Genomic DNA, 18,013 nt, shown 5'->3' with positions numbered 1-18,013 from the left:
TGCCAAAGTGATATGTAATCCGGAGATCATGATGCACCGGTCCCGAAAGCCGAAGGCTGTGTCATGCTAATTCATCCACTATACTTAGAATCCGTGCCTAGATTGCCATCTCCGCTATTCCGAATAAGGTATTAGGTTTCCCTCGGGTTTAGTCTAGATGTAGAATCTCCGACGGGGGGCTGTCGAGCTAACAAAGCCCAACAAGTTTTGACCACTGCTAAGCATCTATAAGATTCCTCAATCCGTCATGAAAGATCGCATCTTTGATCAGGGGATTTCCCGCAAGCTTTGGTTTTTCCTATCATTATTCGTCCTTGCGGCTAAACCGACGTAGTTCCCATCTCGGCTTTCGGCCTTTTTCCCTCCGTGGCGGGAGTTGGCTGGTAGACAGAAAGATCTGTACGGTCTGAGCTTATTACCGCATAGTTGGGAGATAAACCCAAGATGGTTAGTCCTAATGAGTAATTCTAAGGCAAAAAGCTCAAAAAAAAAAAAAAAGTAGGCCATAAAAATAAAATAAGGAGCAAAAGGCATGGAGAATCACGCGTGGACTGCCAAGACTCCCGAGGTCCAATCGGAACTTTGGCCACGCCCATAAGACGGTTAGTCAGCGGCTCGGGCTGAAAAGGAGCCTCCGAAAACATGTTGTTATCAACTTTTCCGAGTCTTACTAGGATCTATCACTTGGGCCCCGCACAGAAATTTCGATGTTACCAATAAAAAAATAATGATGGCTTCGGCTTCGGACTTCTGGGGCCGCCCTATCGGAGACTGAGATTCTCATAAAAGGATGTAGTCCCCCCCAAGTTGGGATCTACCCTACTAATCGGCCTTTTTCAACGCCTCTTCCCCCCTGTCCCTTCCTCGCCATCATGGACGGGTCAGAAAAACACCATGGCGGAAGCTTTCAAGAGCTACAATTCGACAACGAAAGCGCCAGGACAGTCACGGGCGAGGACAGCATGGAAAGCCCCAACCCGAAAGGAAATGACTGGAGCATGATGGCCAAGCTCCAGGAGGATAACGAGCGCAACCTCGCTGCTGGATTCAGGAAACAGGAACTCGGTATCACCTGGAAGGACCTCTCCGTGCATGTAACAAGCTCAGAGGCCGCTGTCAATGAGACTGTTATCTCCCAGTTCGACATTCCCACCAAAATCAGAGAGAGCCGACGAAAGCTTCCTCTCCAGACGATCCTCAACAAGAGTCATGGCTGCGTGAAGCCCGGTGAAATGTTGCTTGTGTTGGGCCGCCCGGGCTCTGGCTGCACCACATTGCTGAAAATACTTGCCAACAGACGAGCAGGATACAAGTCGGTGGAGGGCGACGTTCGCTTTGGATCGATGCACCCTAAGGAGGCTAAACAGTTCCGAGGCCAGATTGTGATGAACACCGAAGAAGAGATCTTTTTCCCAACCCTCACAGTCGGTCAAACTATAGACTTTGCCACACGCCTCAAGATACCCTTCCATCTGCCAGACGGCATGACTCCCACGGAATACCAGCAAGAAACGAAGAAGTTCCTCCTCCAATCCGTCGGTATCTCTCATACCGAGGATACCAAGGTCGGTAATGAGTACGTTCGCGGAGTCAGCGGTGGTGAACGCAAGCGAGTTTCCATCATTGAATGCATGGCCAGCCGAGGATCTGTCTACTGCTGGGATCAATCGACTCGTGGCCTTGACGCCTCTACTGCCCTTGAATGGACGAAGGCTATCCGAGCTATGACCGACACCCTCAATCTATCAACTGTGGTCAGTCTTTACCAGGCTGGTAACGGCATTTACAATATGTTTGACAAGGTTCTCGTGCTTGATGAAGGCGAGCAGATCTTCTACGGCACCAGAGAGCAAGCCAGGCCATTCATGGAGGAAGCCGGGTTCATTTGCCGCGAAGGTTCCAACGTCGCCGACTACCTCACTGGTGTTACTGTACCCACCGAGCGCAGAGTTCGCGAAGGCTTCGAGAACCGCTTCCCGCGCAACGCTGAGGCCCTGAGAGCCGCATACGAAAACTCACCAATTTATACCCAAATGATCGCAGACTACTCTTACCCGGACTCCGACCTCGCCCGTGAGCGGACAGAGGAGTTTAAGCAGGGTGTGCTATATGAAACTTCCAAAAGGTTGCCCAAGCACAGCCCTTTCACTGTTGACTTCATATATCAGGTTAAGATCTGTGTGCAGCGCCAGTACCAAATCCTTTGGGGCGACAAAGCTACCTTCATCATCAAGCAGGTGGCAACACTAATTCAGGCCTTGATTGCTGGCTCCCTGTTCTTTGATGCCCCCAATAACTCTGGTGGACTCTTTATCAAATCCGGTGCTATCTTCTTCTCCCTTCTTTACAACAGTTTGCTCGCCATGAGTGAAGTGACCGAGTCCTTCTCTGGTAGACCTGTGTTGATCAAGCACAAGGGCTTCGCTTACTTCCACCCAGCCGCTTTCTGTCTTGCCCAAATCGCTGCGGATATTCCTGTATTGCTTTTCCAAATTTCCATGTTTGGTCTGGTTCTCTACTTCATGGTTGGACTCACAATGACCGCTGGGGCATTCTTTTCCTGGTGGATTACCGTGTTTACAACAACAATGGTAGGTATCTTCTTCCACTTAGCTCACGCGGATGTCAACTAATCGCTACACAGACCATGACTGCGCTTTTCCGAGCTGTGGGCGCTATCTTTACTACCTTTGATGGAGCATCGAAGGTGTCCGGCTTGCTTATCATGTGCACCGTTCTCTACACCGGTTACCAGATCCCAAAGCCTGCAATGCACCCGTGGCTTGGCTGGATTTTCTGGATCAATCCGCTTGCCTATGGGTTTGAGGCTATGCTGAGTATTGAATTCCACGATAAGACCCACATCCCATGCGTCGGCACGAACCTCATTCCTAGCGGCCCTGGATATGAGAATGTCCAGGCACACCAAGCTTGCGCTGGTGTGGCCGGTGCGATCCCAGGCCAGAACTTCGTGGTTGGAGAAAACTACCTACGATCGCTTTCATACAGCTACTCGCATGTTTGGCGCAATTTGGGCATCAACTGGGCCTGGTGGGTTCTGTTTGTTTTCCTCACGATCGTCGCAACTACGAGGTGGAGGTCAGCATCCGACGCGGGTGCTACCCTAGTCATCCCCCGTGAACACTTGCACAAACATGTCAAGAATACCCAGAATGACGAGGAAGGCCAGAGTTCAGAGAAGAGGGTCTCGCAAACCAAGGATGAGGCGCCGAAACTTGACAACCAGTTGGTCCGTAACACTTCCGTCTTCACATGGAAGAATCTTTCATACACAGTGCAAACACCTACCGGTGATCGACTCCTCCTTGACAACGTCCACGGATGGGTGAAACCTGGCATGCTCGGTGCTTTGATGGGCTCCTCTGGCGCCGGTAAGACAACTCTACTTGATGTTCTCGCGCAGCGCAAAACCGAAGGAGCTATTCATGGCTCTATCATGGTTGATGGTCGCCCATTGCCTATGTCGTTCCAACGTTCAGCCGGATATGTTGAACAGTTGGATATTCATGAACGTATGGCAACGGTTCGGGAATCATTGGAGTTCTCTGCCCTTTTGCGCCAACCTGCTACCACCCCACGCGAAGAGAAACTTGCTTACGTGGATGTTATCATTGACTTGCTCGAGCTCCATGATCTGGCTGATACCATGATCGGTAGTGTGGGAGCTGGACTAAGTGTCGAACAACGCAAACGTGTCACTATCGGAGTCGAACTTGTTTCTAAGCCTAGCATTCTGATCTTCCTCGACGAGCCTACTAGTGGTCTTGATGGCCAGAGCGCGTACAATACCGTCCGATTCCTTCGCAGACTCGCGGATGCTGGCCAAGCTGTCTTGGTCACCGTTCACCAGCCATCTGCACAGCTTTTCGCCGAGTTTGACCAGCTTCTTCTTTTGGCTAAAGGAGGCAAGACTGTTTACTTCGGACCCATTGGAGAAAATTCACAGGACATCAAGAAGTATTTCGCGCGTGAAGGAGCGCCATGCTTGCCTGAGACTAACCCTGCTGAGCATATGATCGACGTTGTTTCAGGTCAATTGAGTCAGGGTAAGGATTGGAACAAGGTCTGGTTGGAATCACCTGAACACCACGCCATGACCAAGGAGCTTGATGAGATCATCGAGACCGCTGCATCGAAGCCCCCAGGTACCACCGATGATGGCCGGGAGTTTGCTACCAGCCTCTGGGAGCAGACAGTGCTGGTTACGAAACGTACCTCAACCGCCTTGTTACGAAACTGCGACTATATTAATAACAAGTTTGCCCTCCACGTCTCGACCGGCCTGTTTGTTGGCTTCAGTTTCTGGAAGATTGGTGATTCTATCACGGATCTTCAGACTGTCTTATTCTTCATCTTCAATGCCATCTTTGTCGCGCCCGGTGTGATCAATCAACTGCAACCGACCTTCCTTGAGCGTCGCGATCTGTTTGAGGCACGTGAGAAGAAGGCCAAGATGTACTCGTGGAAAGCGTTCACTATTGCCTTGATTGTCTCGGAGGTGCCCTATCTGATTATTTGTGCCGCTCTCTTCTTCAACTGCTGGTATTGGCTGGGTGGTATGCCCGTTGATTCTAGCAAGAGCGGTAGCATGTTCTTCGTGTTCCTTCTCTACGAGTTCCTCTACACCGGAATCGGTAAGCTGACCCATCTGTCTGACATCGAACTCCACTAACAAATACCCCCAGGTCAATTCGTCGCTGCATACGCCCCCAACGCCGCCATGGCTTCGATGATGAACCCTCTCATCCTCGGCGTAAGTTCTCTTTCTTCTTGCTCTTCATGGTATCTCAGCTAACACCACGCTTCTCAGATCCTGATCTCTTTCTGTGGTGTCTTGGTCCCTTACGCTCAAATCGTCAGCTTCTGGCGGTACTGGATATACTGGCTCAACCCTTTCAACTACCTCATGGGCAGCATGTTGGTATTTGGAGAGTTCGATCGCGAAGTCCACTGCAAAGAGCAGGAATTCGCCAAGTTCAACGCACCCAATGGACTCACTTGCGGTGAATACCTGAGCGACTTCATGCAGACCATGGGCACCCGTATGAACCTTGTCAACCCCGAGGCCACTGAATCATGCCGCGTGTGTCAATACACCCGTGGATCCGATTACTTGGTCACCGTCAACCTGATGGACTACTACTACGGCTGGAGAGACACGGGCATCGTCGCTCTGTTTGTTATCAGCTCGTATGGCCTGGTGTTTGGTCTCATGAAATTGAGAACCAAGGCATCCAAGAAGGCTGAGTGATTGCCGTTGAACTTGCAGGTGTTCGGACTTCCAGGGGTGTGGATTGACAACCTTTTCACTTTTCACTCTCTATAGACTTCCTTTCCCTTTCCTTCTATTCTTTTTTTTATTTTCATCATCCAACTCTCTATAGACTTGCTTTTCATTTACATTTCATTTCTTCCTATGCGAGCACCAAGTGGTGGGAGTACATGTCTCTTTTTGATTTTGTTCTTTGCAGATTGCTACAGAACCTATATCTACACTCATATACATACTCATTTGAATGTCAATATATATTAATTGATATTATCATCCAATTTAAAGGTCCAGGGAAAACGACGTTATCTAACATGCCGAGGATAGAGAAACCGAGATAGGAGTTACGCCGGCCAAGGTCCAGCCACACGGAGAAAGTGCGAGAACCCTTCGAAGAAAATAAAAATAAAAAATGCCAAAGGCTGGTGGATCCAGTGATCGACATAGAGGGATGATATTAGTCTGTTTAGGCTTCACCAATAGAGGTATCGCTTAGAGCTCGGCTGATCACGGACTTTGTCCGAGCCGAATTCAAGAAAAGCCCAAAGTAGAAGTCCGAGAGGCCAGGCTTGGCGAAATAGGTTGGGGTAAAGGATTATATCGCTCTTGGGATTCTTAATATCACAGGCTAATGTAGGCCGATTGTACCTCCACCGTGGGGGTCCTCCGTAGTTTTCATCTTCCTATCATACATCGTGAACCTCGTCATACCACACGATCGACTCGTCAAATCTCCGAATTTGGAGTTCCCCGCAAACTCACCCCCCACGTTTCTCCAGAATTCAGCAAATTCACGGGGTAAATGCGATCTCCATAGCTGAATTTACCGCTATTGTGGCCCGTACCTTGTCTATCATGATATGACCCCATCTCTCCGCACATAAATGGGCGGCGCCCCCGGGACGTTGTCCCTGCTCTATACTATTCATCTGATCTAACACCATGGTTGGAACTCAAAATGCTATCAGTGAGGCTGAGTTGGGTCCGAAGATGGACTTGACCCATCAGGAAGTTGTTCATATGGCCGAGTTAAGTCCGGAAGATAAAGTCATCGAGAAGCAATTGCGCAAGCGCATCGATGCCCTGATCATGCCACTGGCTATTTTGGTCTACCTGATGAATTATATTGATCGGTAGGTTCTTCTCATACCTAACAGTCGGTCAATGCTAATGGAACCAGCAACAATTATGCTGCAGCGAAACTCCAAGGTCTCGAGGAGGATCTCAACCTCGACGACACAAAATACCAAACCGGTCTCTCCATTCTCTTCGTTGGATACATTCTCATGCAGGTGCCTTCCAACATGCTTCTGAACTACATGGGTCGACCATCCCTCTATATTGGATTCTTCGTCACCGCTTGGGGACTGGTCTCGGCAGTGACAAGTCAAGTCACAACCTATGGAGGTATTGTGGCCTGTCGATTCATTCTTGGTTTGGTCGAAGCGCCCTTCTTCTGCGCCATTCTCTTCTATCTGTCCAAATGGTACACAAAGAAAGAATTGGCTTTCCGAATGAGTATTTTCTACTCCGGCTCCCTGCTGAGTGGGGCTTTCGGAAACCTCATTGCCGCGGGTATTCTCAATGGTCTCAAAGGCCACCGAGGACTTTCTGCATGGCAATGGCTTTACATTATTGAAGGTTCCATCACATGTGCCATCGGAATAGTCATTTGCTTCGTTCTACCCGACTTCCCGGAGACATGGAAACTTTTGGACCCGGAGATGCGCCGAGTTGCCCAGCGACGTCTCGCCATTGAGGCGGGTCAAGCCGATGTGGATGAAGGAGGTAGCAAAACCCAGTTCGAGGGATTCAAACTCGCCATGACCGACATCAAAACCTATGTTTTCGCTTTGGCGTATATGTGCATCACCGGAGCCTCGGGTTTCCAAAACTTCTTCCCGACGTTGGTAAAGACTCTCGAGTTACCCGAGACGATCACTCTGGTGCTCGTCGCACCCCCATATCTCTTCATGGTTGTATATTCCCTTTGCCACTCGGTAGCTTCTGATAGACTGGAGAAGAGATTCTGGTTTTTCGTCTACCCGATCCCGATCACGATCATTGGATTTGTCGTCTTCATGAAAACCCATTCTTTCGGAGCACGATACTTCTCGTTCTTCTTGATGGTCTTCGTCTTCGCCCAGAACGGAACTCTATACTCCTGGCTTGCAAGCTCCATTCCTCGTCCGCCTGCCAAGCGTGCTGTCGGTAAGTCCTGTTCCTTTGGTTTGTTTTATCGATCATGAAGCTAACCAAGACAGCCTTTGCGTTTTTCAACTCCATCGGAAACAGCGCTTCAATTTGGACGCCCTATACGTACATTGAAAAGGAAGAACCTCATTACGAAACGGCAATGGGTGTTTGCATTGCGCTACAGATAATCGGTGGTCTTGCGGCCCTCTTCTTATACTTCAACTTGAACGCGCTCAACAAACGCCAGGAGCGTCTGGAGAACGAGGAAGTTCAGCTTACCGAGAAGGATATCCGTCGGCTGCAAGCGACCGCTGATCTTGAGGGGATTGATATTGCTGCTGCTAGACGACTGCAGAAGGGATTCCGCTATGTATTGTAGAAGCATTTAGTAAATTTTGGCAAATCCTATAGATTTGATTTGATATGTTAATCCAAGCATTTTGACTTGATATTTATATAACTGTAGGACAGATATAATTTGATGTGTGACTAGGGATGCAATGGAATGGAGTCCAAGTGGTACGATCTCATATTCTCCGGATTTCCCAATGCGTCCAGAACATAGACATCGTCCAATCATGAGATACATCAACCCATATATGGTCACCTGACTCAATGAAGTCATTAACATTTAAATAGTCTGAACTGCATCGCCTATTCCCTTATTATCTCTGAAATTATTCACAATCCAATATTTGAATCCAAGTACATTATCGGACAGAGTGTGACATCTCAAGCTCCACATCTCCTAACTGATCGACATCCCCCCCACGTTTCACCATGCAAGCAACTACACGACCAGTTCTCCGTATCACTACGAATCTAGCTATTCTCCGATCCCTCTCTACCACTCCAAGAATCATGGGCGCGGGTGACCTAGGTTCGACAAAGTCGGGCTTCATGGCCGAGTATGGGACTCACTGCGAAATCGATGACGTCATATCTAACCATCCCAATAGGAAGGACTCTTTCGCCAAACGCGAGGCTGCACACGAAGGCATGTACATTCGGGAAAGAGAAATGGAAAAGTGAGTTCCAATGACTGGGCTTAAGGACATAAACTTACCCGGTGACAGGCTCGAGCGTCTCAAAGCAAAGGTCAAGGAGCAGCGCAAGCATATGGATGAACTCGACAAGCACCTGTAGGGATTCTGGATTTTCCCCGTGAGGCCAACGCTAACAGGTCATAGTGAGGAATATACCAAGAATCAGGGAGGCGAACAGAACTAGCTTTGCCAGCATCTCCTGCACGATCGAGTTTATCCGGGACATCGACATGCGCATTGCAACTAACAACAGTGCCATAATAATTCTCAACCTTTGTATACGATAATTTTCTATCCTAGCGCTATTATGAATTGGAATGCAAAATCGAATTTCAACTTTCATGATATCCCTATTTTCTTTATCGGCTCTAGATCTTTGCTTGCCACCTCCACCGGTAGCTCAAACAGGCCCATCTTGCCATCACGAACAAACCGAGTGAGACTATCAGGACACTCCCTAAATATGCCACCATGGCTCTCTTTCCCACTTTGTCGAGCATCTCACCGCCAATCGGGATACAGATCAGTGTGCTAAATTTCTATTAGCGACGCATTACCAACTGGATTTTGATGACTTACGCAAAGCTGACAATGGAATATGTCAGGCCGAATCTTCCACCAACCTCACTCGCTTTAGAGATCTGTCCGATACAAGCTGGTGCAAGACTCAGGAATGATCCCGAAGCCAACCCGAAGATAACTGAGAAGATATAAAGGCCGATAAGGGAGCTGCCAAATGGCAGCCAGATTACAAACACCGCGAATGCACCCACAGCGATGAGTGCAGTCTGGGTGTTGATTCTGCCAAACCGATCAGCCACGCCTCCAGCCAACAATCGTCCTACTGTGGAGGCTCTGTGCCAGAATAGTCAGCGCTTTTCCCGAGCGAGGTTCTATATCCATTGCAACTTACATGTTCAGAACAGCGAGAAGAATGACACTGGTGTTGGTAGAAAACCCTTGCATGATGACATAGGTTGGATAAAGACCTAGACCAGCAAAGACCTCGAGCTCAAGACCTATTCCAAGTCAGTATTCCGTTTCTACTAACATCCGAATCCTCGACCAAAATCAACCTACCAAAGATGCCCAATGTCAACCAGGTAAACCTCGCATCTTGCAAAGAGCGCAAATTGACAGTTGATTTGCTCCTTCCCTTCGGAAGACGCGCCTTCACCAGAACAGTCCCAGCCACAGACAATACCAACACCACCAATGCCAGCAATCGAATTGTCCACTTATATCCAAGATTCGTGAACCCAGCTCTGAGCACAAACGGAAACACCACACCACCAAGACCCGCGCCCGCCATCGAAATCCCAATAGCAAGTGCTGCCTTCCGATCGAACCATTGCGGCACACTAGCCAACGCCACTGTACTCAAGAGTGCAGCGCCAGTCCCAGAAAGAACACCAAGGGTAAGAACAAAGTGCCAGTAAAGACGGCTTTCAGCAAGAAGAATAAGACCCGTCACGTAGCACACAGTGCCAGTCACAAGAATGGCCTTAGGGCCATACCGATCAAACATCGGCCCAACCTGGACCGAAATACTCAGACCGAAGAAGGTGAATAGTCCCGGAATCCAGCCGATTGCACTGGGCGAGTAGCTGGCCAGCTGATGAGTAGCGAAGTAATTTTGCAGAATTCCAGTCGTGTTCATCACGCCGAATGTAGCCATTAAGAGAGAAAATGAACCCGCTACAACACACCATGCTTGCAGTCCCCCATCTGGGAATGTGTCGTCGGCACTGTGACCGGTGAGATGGGTGGTGAGTGTGGATAGCTCGGCTGGGGGTTCGATAATGGAAAATGCCGACCGGGGAGCTTCTTCGTCGAAGTTTGAGTTATGACCAATGGGATACTCAATGGGATGCTCGGCTAGGCTTGTCGAGGTTGATTGCCATGGTTCTTGCGCTGGCTCTTGCACAGTGGTTGCGGACTTTTGCATGATATTCCTCTGTCTCGACCGTGAAAACGATGGGTACTGTGATGAGACGTTGGAACTTCAACAATTCGTTGTACAGAATATCCAAAATCTGAATCAGAAGTGACTCATTACGATAAGAGCTTGCATTGGCAGGATTCAGTGGGGTTGAAGTATCCTTTTTGAGTTTTTGGAGTATAACGTCGGAATCGCCTTCCGATGTTCAATGCCATCAACCTTGCAAGAGCAATAGACACGTATTTTGATTCTTTAGACGAAGCCCTTTAGACGAATCCTCCTGGACTCTCCAGACTCACATGCTTCTGGCTATTGCGCTGATTAAATTCTAGGCTCAAGCGATACTTTATGATATTATCACCGTCGGCTCCCTTCCCGAGATTACTTGGCACCGAGTCGGAGTCCGTAAAGGGAAATTTGGATTAGGAATATATCTATATACAGAAAGACGGGGTCGCTTCGGAAAGACGGTCAAATATTGTTTTTATCTGCTATATAATATGTATTTCTATATATAAATGATCTCGTAGTCACTTGCCCCATATGTGGATTGACAATTTGACATTCACCTTTCTTCACAAGGAATTCATGTAAGATATTTTCCTCTATAAAACTAGAAGTCAATCCTTATATTTGAATGAAAAGTGTTCATTATGTATGTTGGTATATGTATATTGTCGAGGTTGAAGATGGCATGATACTCTCGCCACCCAACCCCCTCAAGATCCGCGCCAAATATCCCCCGATTTCATCTACAAAGTGGCATGATTTCGAAGCCAGGTGACGCTGTAATGATTTCAGTTATGAATCACAATTTTTTTGAAATAAGCCATATATCTAGTCTATCTCTCTCGAAATTCAAGATCTACATCTACATTCAGATCTCCAAAATGTCCACAACACAATGCACCAGGCTCATTACCAGAAACATTCCTCAAGTGAGGCGAGGACGCCAATTACAAACTTCTCGTGTTACTCTCGTTGGCACTCCAACTCCAAGTCAAAATCCTACCATTGACTCCGACCGTTTACCATATCGACTCTACGAACTCTCACTACGAAAGATCCGACAAGAGGCCCACGCTCGTGAACCCGATCTACGCCATGTCATTGCCGGCCTCGCAATGCAAAAGGTGGTTTCCACTGCCGTGCATGATGATCTTCGACACCGAGTCGACATGATCGAAACCACACAACCACCAAGACTACCCATCTTACCAGGTGCCGATGAGCCCTGGGAGCATGAAGAAATCACCCAACGTCAAATGTCAAATCCGAATGCATGGGATATTGAATCTCTCGATCAAGCGCTTTGTGAGATGGAACGCGCGAACAAGAAAGGAAATGTTGCAAAATCTGTTTGCTTTCAATTAATTAGTGACATGTAACTATTCAAAATCAAATTTATACCAACGATTGCCATGACACGAATGAAACTGCTGTTTAAGCGCTATTAAATATCTTGTTAGACTAGCACTATGGATCATGTTTTCATGTCGCATTAGACTTGTATATCTCCCGACTCACTCTAATCGCCCTCTACTCTTCTATAAAATATCTCGCCTCACTAAAGTCTCTGACTTTTGTCACTTCTCTCACTTTTATGTTGGACAGCTCGCAGTTTGATCGTTCCTCTCTCACAACTTGCGTTGATCCTACCTAGATTTGTATGTCTGCCTAGGGCACCATTATTTGCTCAAACTCGGCTCAAAACTTACTGCCTGTAACCCAACGCCTTCCTGACTTAACGCCTCCTTTTCCTGACTCAAAGCCATATGTCCCCTTGCAAACTCGTCTTTTCATTACCCTGAATCATCACCGCAGCGTCCAACCATGCCCGAAGAAACCAGTGACTCTGAAGCATCGCCACAGCTTTCCGCCATGTCTGAATTAACCAGTGACTTTGAAGTACTCCCGCAGCGTTCCGCCATGCCCGACAAAACCCGGCGCTCTAAAATACTGCCGCAGCATTCAACCATACCCGAACAAAACGGGCACTCTGAATCATCCCTACAGCGTCCGCCCATCCCCGAGGGAAATAGGTGGTGTTACACCTGTAATAAAGAGAAGCCAACGGATTCCTTTCGGGCACCCAAAGCTTCTGGGAAGGAATTCTACAAACCGTGTGAGGCTTGCCGTACGAAGTTCCGAAATGTAAGTACATCAGATGCCCAGATGGGCAGCATATTTCACTTGCTTATCAGGAGCAGACTAAAAACACACAGAGATCGCGCGCTAAAAGGGCCAAGAGAGACGGAGGACGAGTTCGACCGTATTATCTCCCCGAGCCACCACCCCAAGCTAACACCCACCTCAGCGACTCACAGACTGGAAATATCTCTGAAAACACAAAAGCTGGACCGACCACCGCAATGCCTGAGCAGCTGAATCATGTACACGCAAATTCCGGTCATCGTAGTTGTGTCACAATTGCACCGCCCGTTGTCGAAACATCTCCGCAAAGCACAACAACCACTACTGTCATCACCTTTTCAACCACTATCGTCTCCACAAATGTGATAGAAACCCCAAGCAAACCAGCGGAGAATGCAAAGTCTGCACAAGACTACCCCCAAGAGGTCAAAGAGGAGGACCTAGAGTCGCTCTCAAGTGGGCCAGGCTCCGAGCTGAAAAGCGAAATCAGTGGAAGTTCGAATCAGCGTCCTGAATTCTTTGGCTGTCTGCACTGCGAAAAACTTCTCCCGTGGCCACTAGCGGCGCTTCATATCTGTTTGCTCTGTATTCGGGAGTGGAAGTGGTGCGTGAAAGGAGCTCACAATCAAGCCAAGGTGAACTTCTTGTGGGATGATATAGAGCACGATGAGTGTTACGTGTGTTATTTTGCGGGCATCTGATACTTCTTTGCCTAGAATGGAGACTGCAGGATTTGTATCTCCACGTGAAGCACCTATACCTAGAGTGTATGGCAGCTTCATTCCTGATTTTCTTCTTCTCTGTGTATGTATAGCATTAATTGAGATACGATTTGCGCATATTGAAAGAGGTGCTGGAGATTGAATACCAGGAGACTATAAAAACACATTGACGAGAGTATACAATTCTTCTCTTTTGGAGTGTCTTTTTTGACGTCTTTCGGGAGGTTTTTCGGGGATTTAGCCAACTATACACAAAATACCATCTCAATGGCTAGCCCGTAGATTGAAACGGGCATTTGGTGAGCCTTGCAACATAGCTATTGATGTATATTGACAAGCTGATGAAGCAGGACGGAGAGGCTAAATGAGTGGGGAGATCCAAGGAGACCGCTGCACGTGACAATCATCAAATCCAGGAGGGTCAATGTTGTGATTCTTACCATTTCACATCGATGGACCATTTGCAATATACTCTCTACAATTTACAATACCCTGCAATATATTTATCTCGACTGTCTCGTCTCTAATTCTATCCATACGCAGTACCCAACAGTATCCAAAGCAATTAATATAATCCAATCAAAACCACTCAATTCAGGCCCAGTCGTAATGGCGGAGTCCCTCCACCGACTCACCTCCACGCACCTATCACAACCTCCTGAGGCGTGCGCTAATACCACTTGAGAGTAAGTCGGTCCACCCCCAAGCAAGCAGATCTCGGACTCCCTCGTCCCAAATCTGGCTCGCCTAAATCCTGCCGTGTCGTTGGCTCGGGATGAGGAACCCTTCCCTTCTTCCCCCTCTGAGCTTCCTTTGCCGCGCCACTATGCTCGGTGATACGCGATTTGTCCCCGACTCACGAGTCAGAAAGCCTCCGAACCGCCAGTCGCGGTCTTGTAAGGTCTGCCGGCTCCGGAAAGTCAAGGTCCGTTACCCCCGTCCTCGTGCTCAGATCGCCCTTTGGGTCGGGACGCTCCCGCACCCATCTGATGCGTCCCACTGGTTGTAAACACATCACCCGCAAAGCTAACGTGGATCCTGCTGTCAGTGTGACCGAGTCAAGCCCTGCCACGCCTGCTGTGCTCATGGCTACCCGTCCAAATGCGTGTATGAGCACGTCCCCGATGAAGAGGCCCGCCCCATCAGCCAAGCGGAGGAGATTCGGAACCTACGGGCGGAGATCCGCGACCTTCGGCGAAGAATAGATGACAAACCCGATGGTATGCTTACAGGCCCCGCCCACTCCTTCCTGTAGTGTGTGGCAACGTCATGTGGATGCGGAACAATTGCTGATGTCTGTGCAGGATCTGGAGCCCAGGATCTCCAACGCCTAGACCAGCTTGAGAGCTTATTTGAGTCTATTCGCTCCGCCCCAACTCCGTTAGTGGATGATCTTGTTCGTGATATTCGGACCTCACATGTCGGCCTTAAGAACGGGTTGGTTCCTGTTGGACCATGGGAAGGCAGGGAAGGTATGTGGCATAATGATTGCTCAAAAAGGCAGCTCTGCTGACAGCTCCAGCGTATGAATCCTACGATTATCCTGCGACCCCTTCGTCAATTCTGCCAGTTCGGACTCGCCTATTACTAACCCCAGACGAAGACTTCAATAATTTGCAAGCTGAGGATGACGACGACAGCGATTTGGAGCGCATGTCGCTGAGCAGTGGGTCCGACTCGTCTGGCACGATCTCGATCATGAGCATGCAAAGACCCGCGGTGGATGTGTTTGTCGAGAGATTTGTGGATGCATTTAGTCCAGAAGTGGATATGAAATCCGGAAGAGCGGGTGCATTGCGAGCTGCCGCGGGGATTCGGATGTTTTCACCACTCATCACAGACGCATTCGAGGCCGTTTCAGTGGCATTTTTTGGTCGTTCTGTGCAGAACAAGCAAATCGAGGCATCCGGGTTCCGACTTTACCCCCGTGTGCTACGTTCATTACAGGATGCGTTGGTAGACCCCGAAAAATGCAAAGCAGAGTCAACACTGGTGACGGTCATTCTCTTGCTGGCTTTTGAGGTTAGTTTCGTACAACGCTTTTTCTCCCCGACTAATCCTAACTTCGGCAGAGCGTTGAACGCACTACTCAGAGCGGTGTCTCGGCTCACGTCCGAGGAGCAGTGCGCTTGATCGAACATCGTGGGCCAGAAAATCACATGTACGGGGTTGAACATCTTTTATTTACAGAACTCCGTCCATATTGGGTAAGATTACACACCATCCGCAATTGTCTCTTCTCAATCTAACGGCTTAGATTGGCGCCGCTCTGGCAGCTCGACAACCCTCATTCCTGGCCCGTGAAGAGTGGAAGACCATTCCGTGGTCAGCAGGGACCACCCAAAAAGATATTCTACACAGTCTACTTGACCTGGCCACCGAAATCCCAGGTTTACTAGCGATATCCGACGCCTTCAAAGAGGCACAAATCACATCTCTCATGGGGACACAAGAGATGGCTGTCAAACAGTCTACACTTTGGAACGGAATACGCGATCTTACAACCCGTTTCTATCAATGGTACGATGACCATGTTGTCGCATACCCGGATGGCCCACCGCAGGAAGCCGAACAAATCGGCGACCAAGGTTTCCCAATTTTCCAACGCCGCGACCTCCGCACAGGGGCTACTTTCACCCCAACAAGATTTACATATCCAAACCTGCTACTCGCACAAACCATGTGTGTCTACTACGCCGCGCGATTGGTTTTGTCCTCCATCGACAAACGGCCACAAGATCGCGTCTCACCCTTGGAACAATACGACTTGGGCTGCGGGATCTGCCGGTCGTTGGAATTTTATATCCTCACTGCGCCGGGCAACATGATCAATCGTCTGGCATTCCCCACTCGAGTAGCGTGGGAAGCATTCCCAGACGGAGGTCCAGAGCGCCGTTTCATGGTTGAGGTGCTGCAACTAGTTGAGAAGCGGCATGCTCTTGGGCTTTGGGGCAGTGCCATGCCCGAATTATCTACAAAAGAATCCTCGCCACTGAATACGGGTAGTCCGTAGTGTGAATGCCAGTATTTCGTATAGTATGGATGTGATACTCCGTCACGATTTAATAATTTTATCTTGGGGTCTATGATCCCGCTCGATCCAGCTATTGGACACAATAATTGCTGCGCTCAGGCGCTGTCATTCATAACAATATTGATCCCTGCATAGATATACATAGACATTGTTCACTTTCCAATGGTATAGGGGCTAATTACGGAGGATGCTCCGCGGCTTCCTAGATTTCCCGCATAAATGTCACAATGAGATTCAACACAAATCACCACAATGTACCAGCTGAAATGATCTATCCAGAATTCATTTAGAACTCAACCTCTCATTGGATGAATCAAAAAGATCTGCCCTGACGCTATAACGCATTCGATCTGGTTCCGACGGGGATCGGCAGGGCCGACCAGTCACAGGCAGATCCGATCGATCAACAATCGATAGTTCGGTCGTGGAAAAAAATAGGAGATGTGGGTTCCTGCAGATTCCCTCATAAAAGCATGGGGCCCCAAAGCTATGGACATTGCCATACCTGTCATACATCATGCCTTCATTCATCAAGCTGGCGCTCTCTGCCCTCGCGGCTACCACCGCCGTCGCAACAGGAATCAACGATTTCTCCTGCAAAAGCTCCTACAACCCAGTCGTCCTCCTACACGGACTGGGCGCGACATTCTATGAAGACCTGAACTTCATGCAGTACTGGCTACAAACGCAAGGCTTCTGCACGTACGCGATCACCTATGGCGCATACGATGGCTTCCCATTGCTTGGCGGTTTGAAGGCAATCAACGAGAGCGCCCCCGAAATTGCCTCGTACATCAAAGAAGTCGTCCAAAAGACCGGAAAGAGCAAAGTCGACCTCGTCGGCCACTCAGAGGGTGCTTTCCAAGCTCTTTACGTGCCCAAGTTCGAGGGCGTCGCCCACCTCGTCGATAAGATCGCTGCCATCGCACCCCCTACCCATGCCACTACATTTGCCAATATCTATGACATCGCATACTTGTTCGGTAAAGCGTCGCGCGACGTCGTTAGCGAAGTCCTGCACACCCTCGGCTGCCCTGCTTGTGATGATGTCGGTCCCGATGGCGCTGCCGTTAAACGCTTGAATGACGGTACCCCTATCGCGCAGCCCGGTAACAGTGTCACTATCATTGCGTCCAAGTATGATGAGCTGGTTACTCCCCCGACGACATCGTTCGTCCATGAGGAAGGCGTGACCAATCGATGGATTCAGGATACTTGCCCATTGGATCCTGTTGGTCACATTGGCGAGGCTTATGATCTGAACGTCTGGCACTTGGTCAAGAACGTGCTGGCCTCGACTCCTAATAAAAAGTTTTTGTGTCTTCTCGGGTCACCGGGTAAATAAAGACATTTATTGTGTCAAGCAATTAATTTTACTGTATATATAATAATTAATCTTTGAATAACATCTTATTCTGTCATTGTTCGGGGTTTGATTTCTCCTGGCTTCTATAACTATATAGTCATAGTAGTACAGGCTTTATGGATCAAGTTACAGTGCTTTCTTCAGAGGTTCAGCTTTTCTATGTAGAGTAAATTGGAAATATTCCTCAAATGGCTTATTCGGGGATACTATTGCACAGGAACTGTATACTCTGATAATACTCAATGTCTACAAAGTAACAGAAT

The 18,013-nt window shown here is 48.7% G+C and overlaps 8 protein-coding genes across 8 annotated transcripts; 7 read left to right on the top strand and 1 right to left on the bottom strand.

Moving 5' to 3' along the window:
• Positions 1-872: 872 nt before the first annotated feature.
• N7517_006359 (uncharacterized protein) lies at positions 873-5,272 on the top strand (the record flags this gene model as incomplete). The annotated part of the gene is made up of 4 exons (XM_056724089.1): positions 873-2,591; positions 2,645-4,655; positions 4,707-4,774; positions 4,832-5,272. 4 exons carry the CDS (start codon positions 873-875, stop codon positions 5,270-5,272), a joined length of 4,239 nt encoding a protein of 1,412 aa, XP_056580339.1.
• Positions 5,273-6,232: 960 nt separating this feature from the next.
• N7517_006358 (putative MFS transporter) lies at positions 6,233-7,865 on the top strand (the record flags this gene model as incomplete). The annotated part of the gene is made up of 3 exons (XM_056724088.1): positions 6,233-6,423; positions 6,471-7,501; positions 7,555-7,865. 3 exons carry the CDS (start codon positions 6,233-6,235, stop codon positions 7,863-7,865), a joined length of 1,533 nt encoding a protein of 510 aa, XP_056580338.1.
• A 401-nt stretch (positions 7,866-8,266) lies between these two features.
• On the top strand, positions 8,267-8,716 carry N7517_006357 (ATPase inhibitor IATP mitochondria; the record flags this gene model as incomplete). Its single annotated transcript, XM_056724087.1, has 3 exons — positions 8,267-8,514; positions 8,563-8,628; positions 8,677-8,716. The coding sequence occupies 3 exons, from the start codon at positions 8,267-8,269 to the stop codon at positions 8,714-8,716; spliced, it is 354 nt and encodes a 117-aa protein (XP_056580337.1).
• Positions 8,717-8,900: 184 nt separating this feature from the next.
• N7517_006356 (uncharacterized protein) lies at positions 8,901-10,480 on the bottom strand (the record flags this gene model as incomplete). Its single annotated transcript, XM_056724086.1, has 4 exons — positions 8,901-9,063; positions 9,112-9,387; positions 9,446-9,551; positions 9,613-10,480. 4 exons carry the CDS (start codon positions 10,478-10,480, stop codon positions 8,901-8,903), a joined length of 1,413 nt encoding a protein of 470 aa, XP_056580336.1.
• An 884-nt stretch (positions 10,481-11,364) lies between these two features.
• Positions 11,365-11,862, top strand: N7517_006355 (uncharacterized protein; the record flags this gene model as incomplete). Its single annotated transcript, XM_056724085.1, has 1 exon — positions 11,365-11,862. One exon carries the CDS (start codon positions 11,365-11,367, stop codon positions 11,860-11,862), a length of 498 nt encoding a protein of 165 aa, XP_056580335.1.
• Positions 11,863-12,307: 445 nt separating this feature from the next.
• On the top strand, positions 12,308-13,329 carry N7517_006354 (uncharacterized protein; the record flags this gene model as incomplete). The annotated part of the gene is made up of 2 exons (XM_056724084.1): positions 12,308-12,628; positions 12,679-13,329. 2 exons carry the CDS (start codon positions 12,308-12,310, stop codon positions 13,327-13,329), a joined length of 972 nt encoding a protein of 323 aa, XP_056580334.1.
• An 847-nt stretch (positions 13,330-14,176) lies between these two features.
• Positions 14,177-16,363, top strand: N7517_006353 (uncharacterized protein; the record flags this gene model as incomplete). The annotated part of the gene is made up of 6 exons (XM_056724083.1): positions 14,177-14,275; positions 14,399-14,570; positions 14,655-14,822; positions 14,873-15,372; positions 15,423-15,557; positions 15,608-16,363. The coding sequence occupies 6 exons, from the start codon at positions 14,177-14,179 to the stop codon at positions 16,361-16,363; spliced, it is 1,830 nt and encodes a 609-aa protein (XP_056580333.1).
• A 538-nt stretch (positions 16,364-16,901) lies between these two features.
• N7517_006352 (esterase/lipase family protein) lies at positions 16,902-17,729 on the top strand (the record flags this gene model as incomplete). Its single annotated transcript, XM_056724082.1, has 1 exon — positions 16,902-17,729. One exon carries the CDS (start codon positions 16,902-16,904, stop codon positions 17,727-17,729), a length of 828 nt encoding a protein of 275 aa, XP_056580332.1.
• Positions 17,730-18,013: the final 284 nt, after the last annotated feature.

The sequence above is a fragment of the Penicillium concentricum genome, assembly GCF_028827145.1.
Source record: "Penicillium concentricum strain IBT 3081 chromosome Unknown utg000002l_segment0_segment0, whole genome shotgun sequence".
Taxonomy (NCBI): Eukaryota; Fungi; Ascomycota; class Eurotiomycetes; order Eurotiales; family Aspergillaceae; genus Penicillium; species Penicillium concentricum.
The sequence above is the reverse complement of the archived record's forward strand: the minus strand, read 5'-3'. Positions and strand labels throughout refer to the sequence as shown.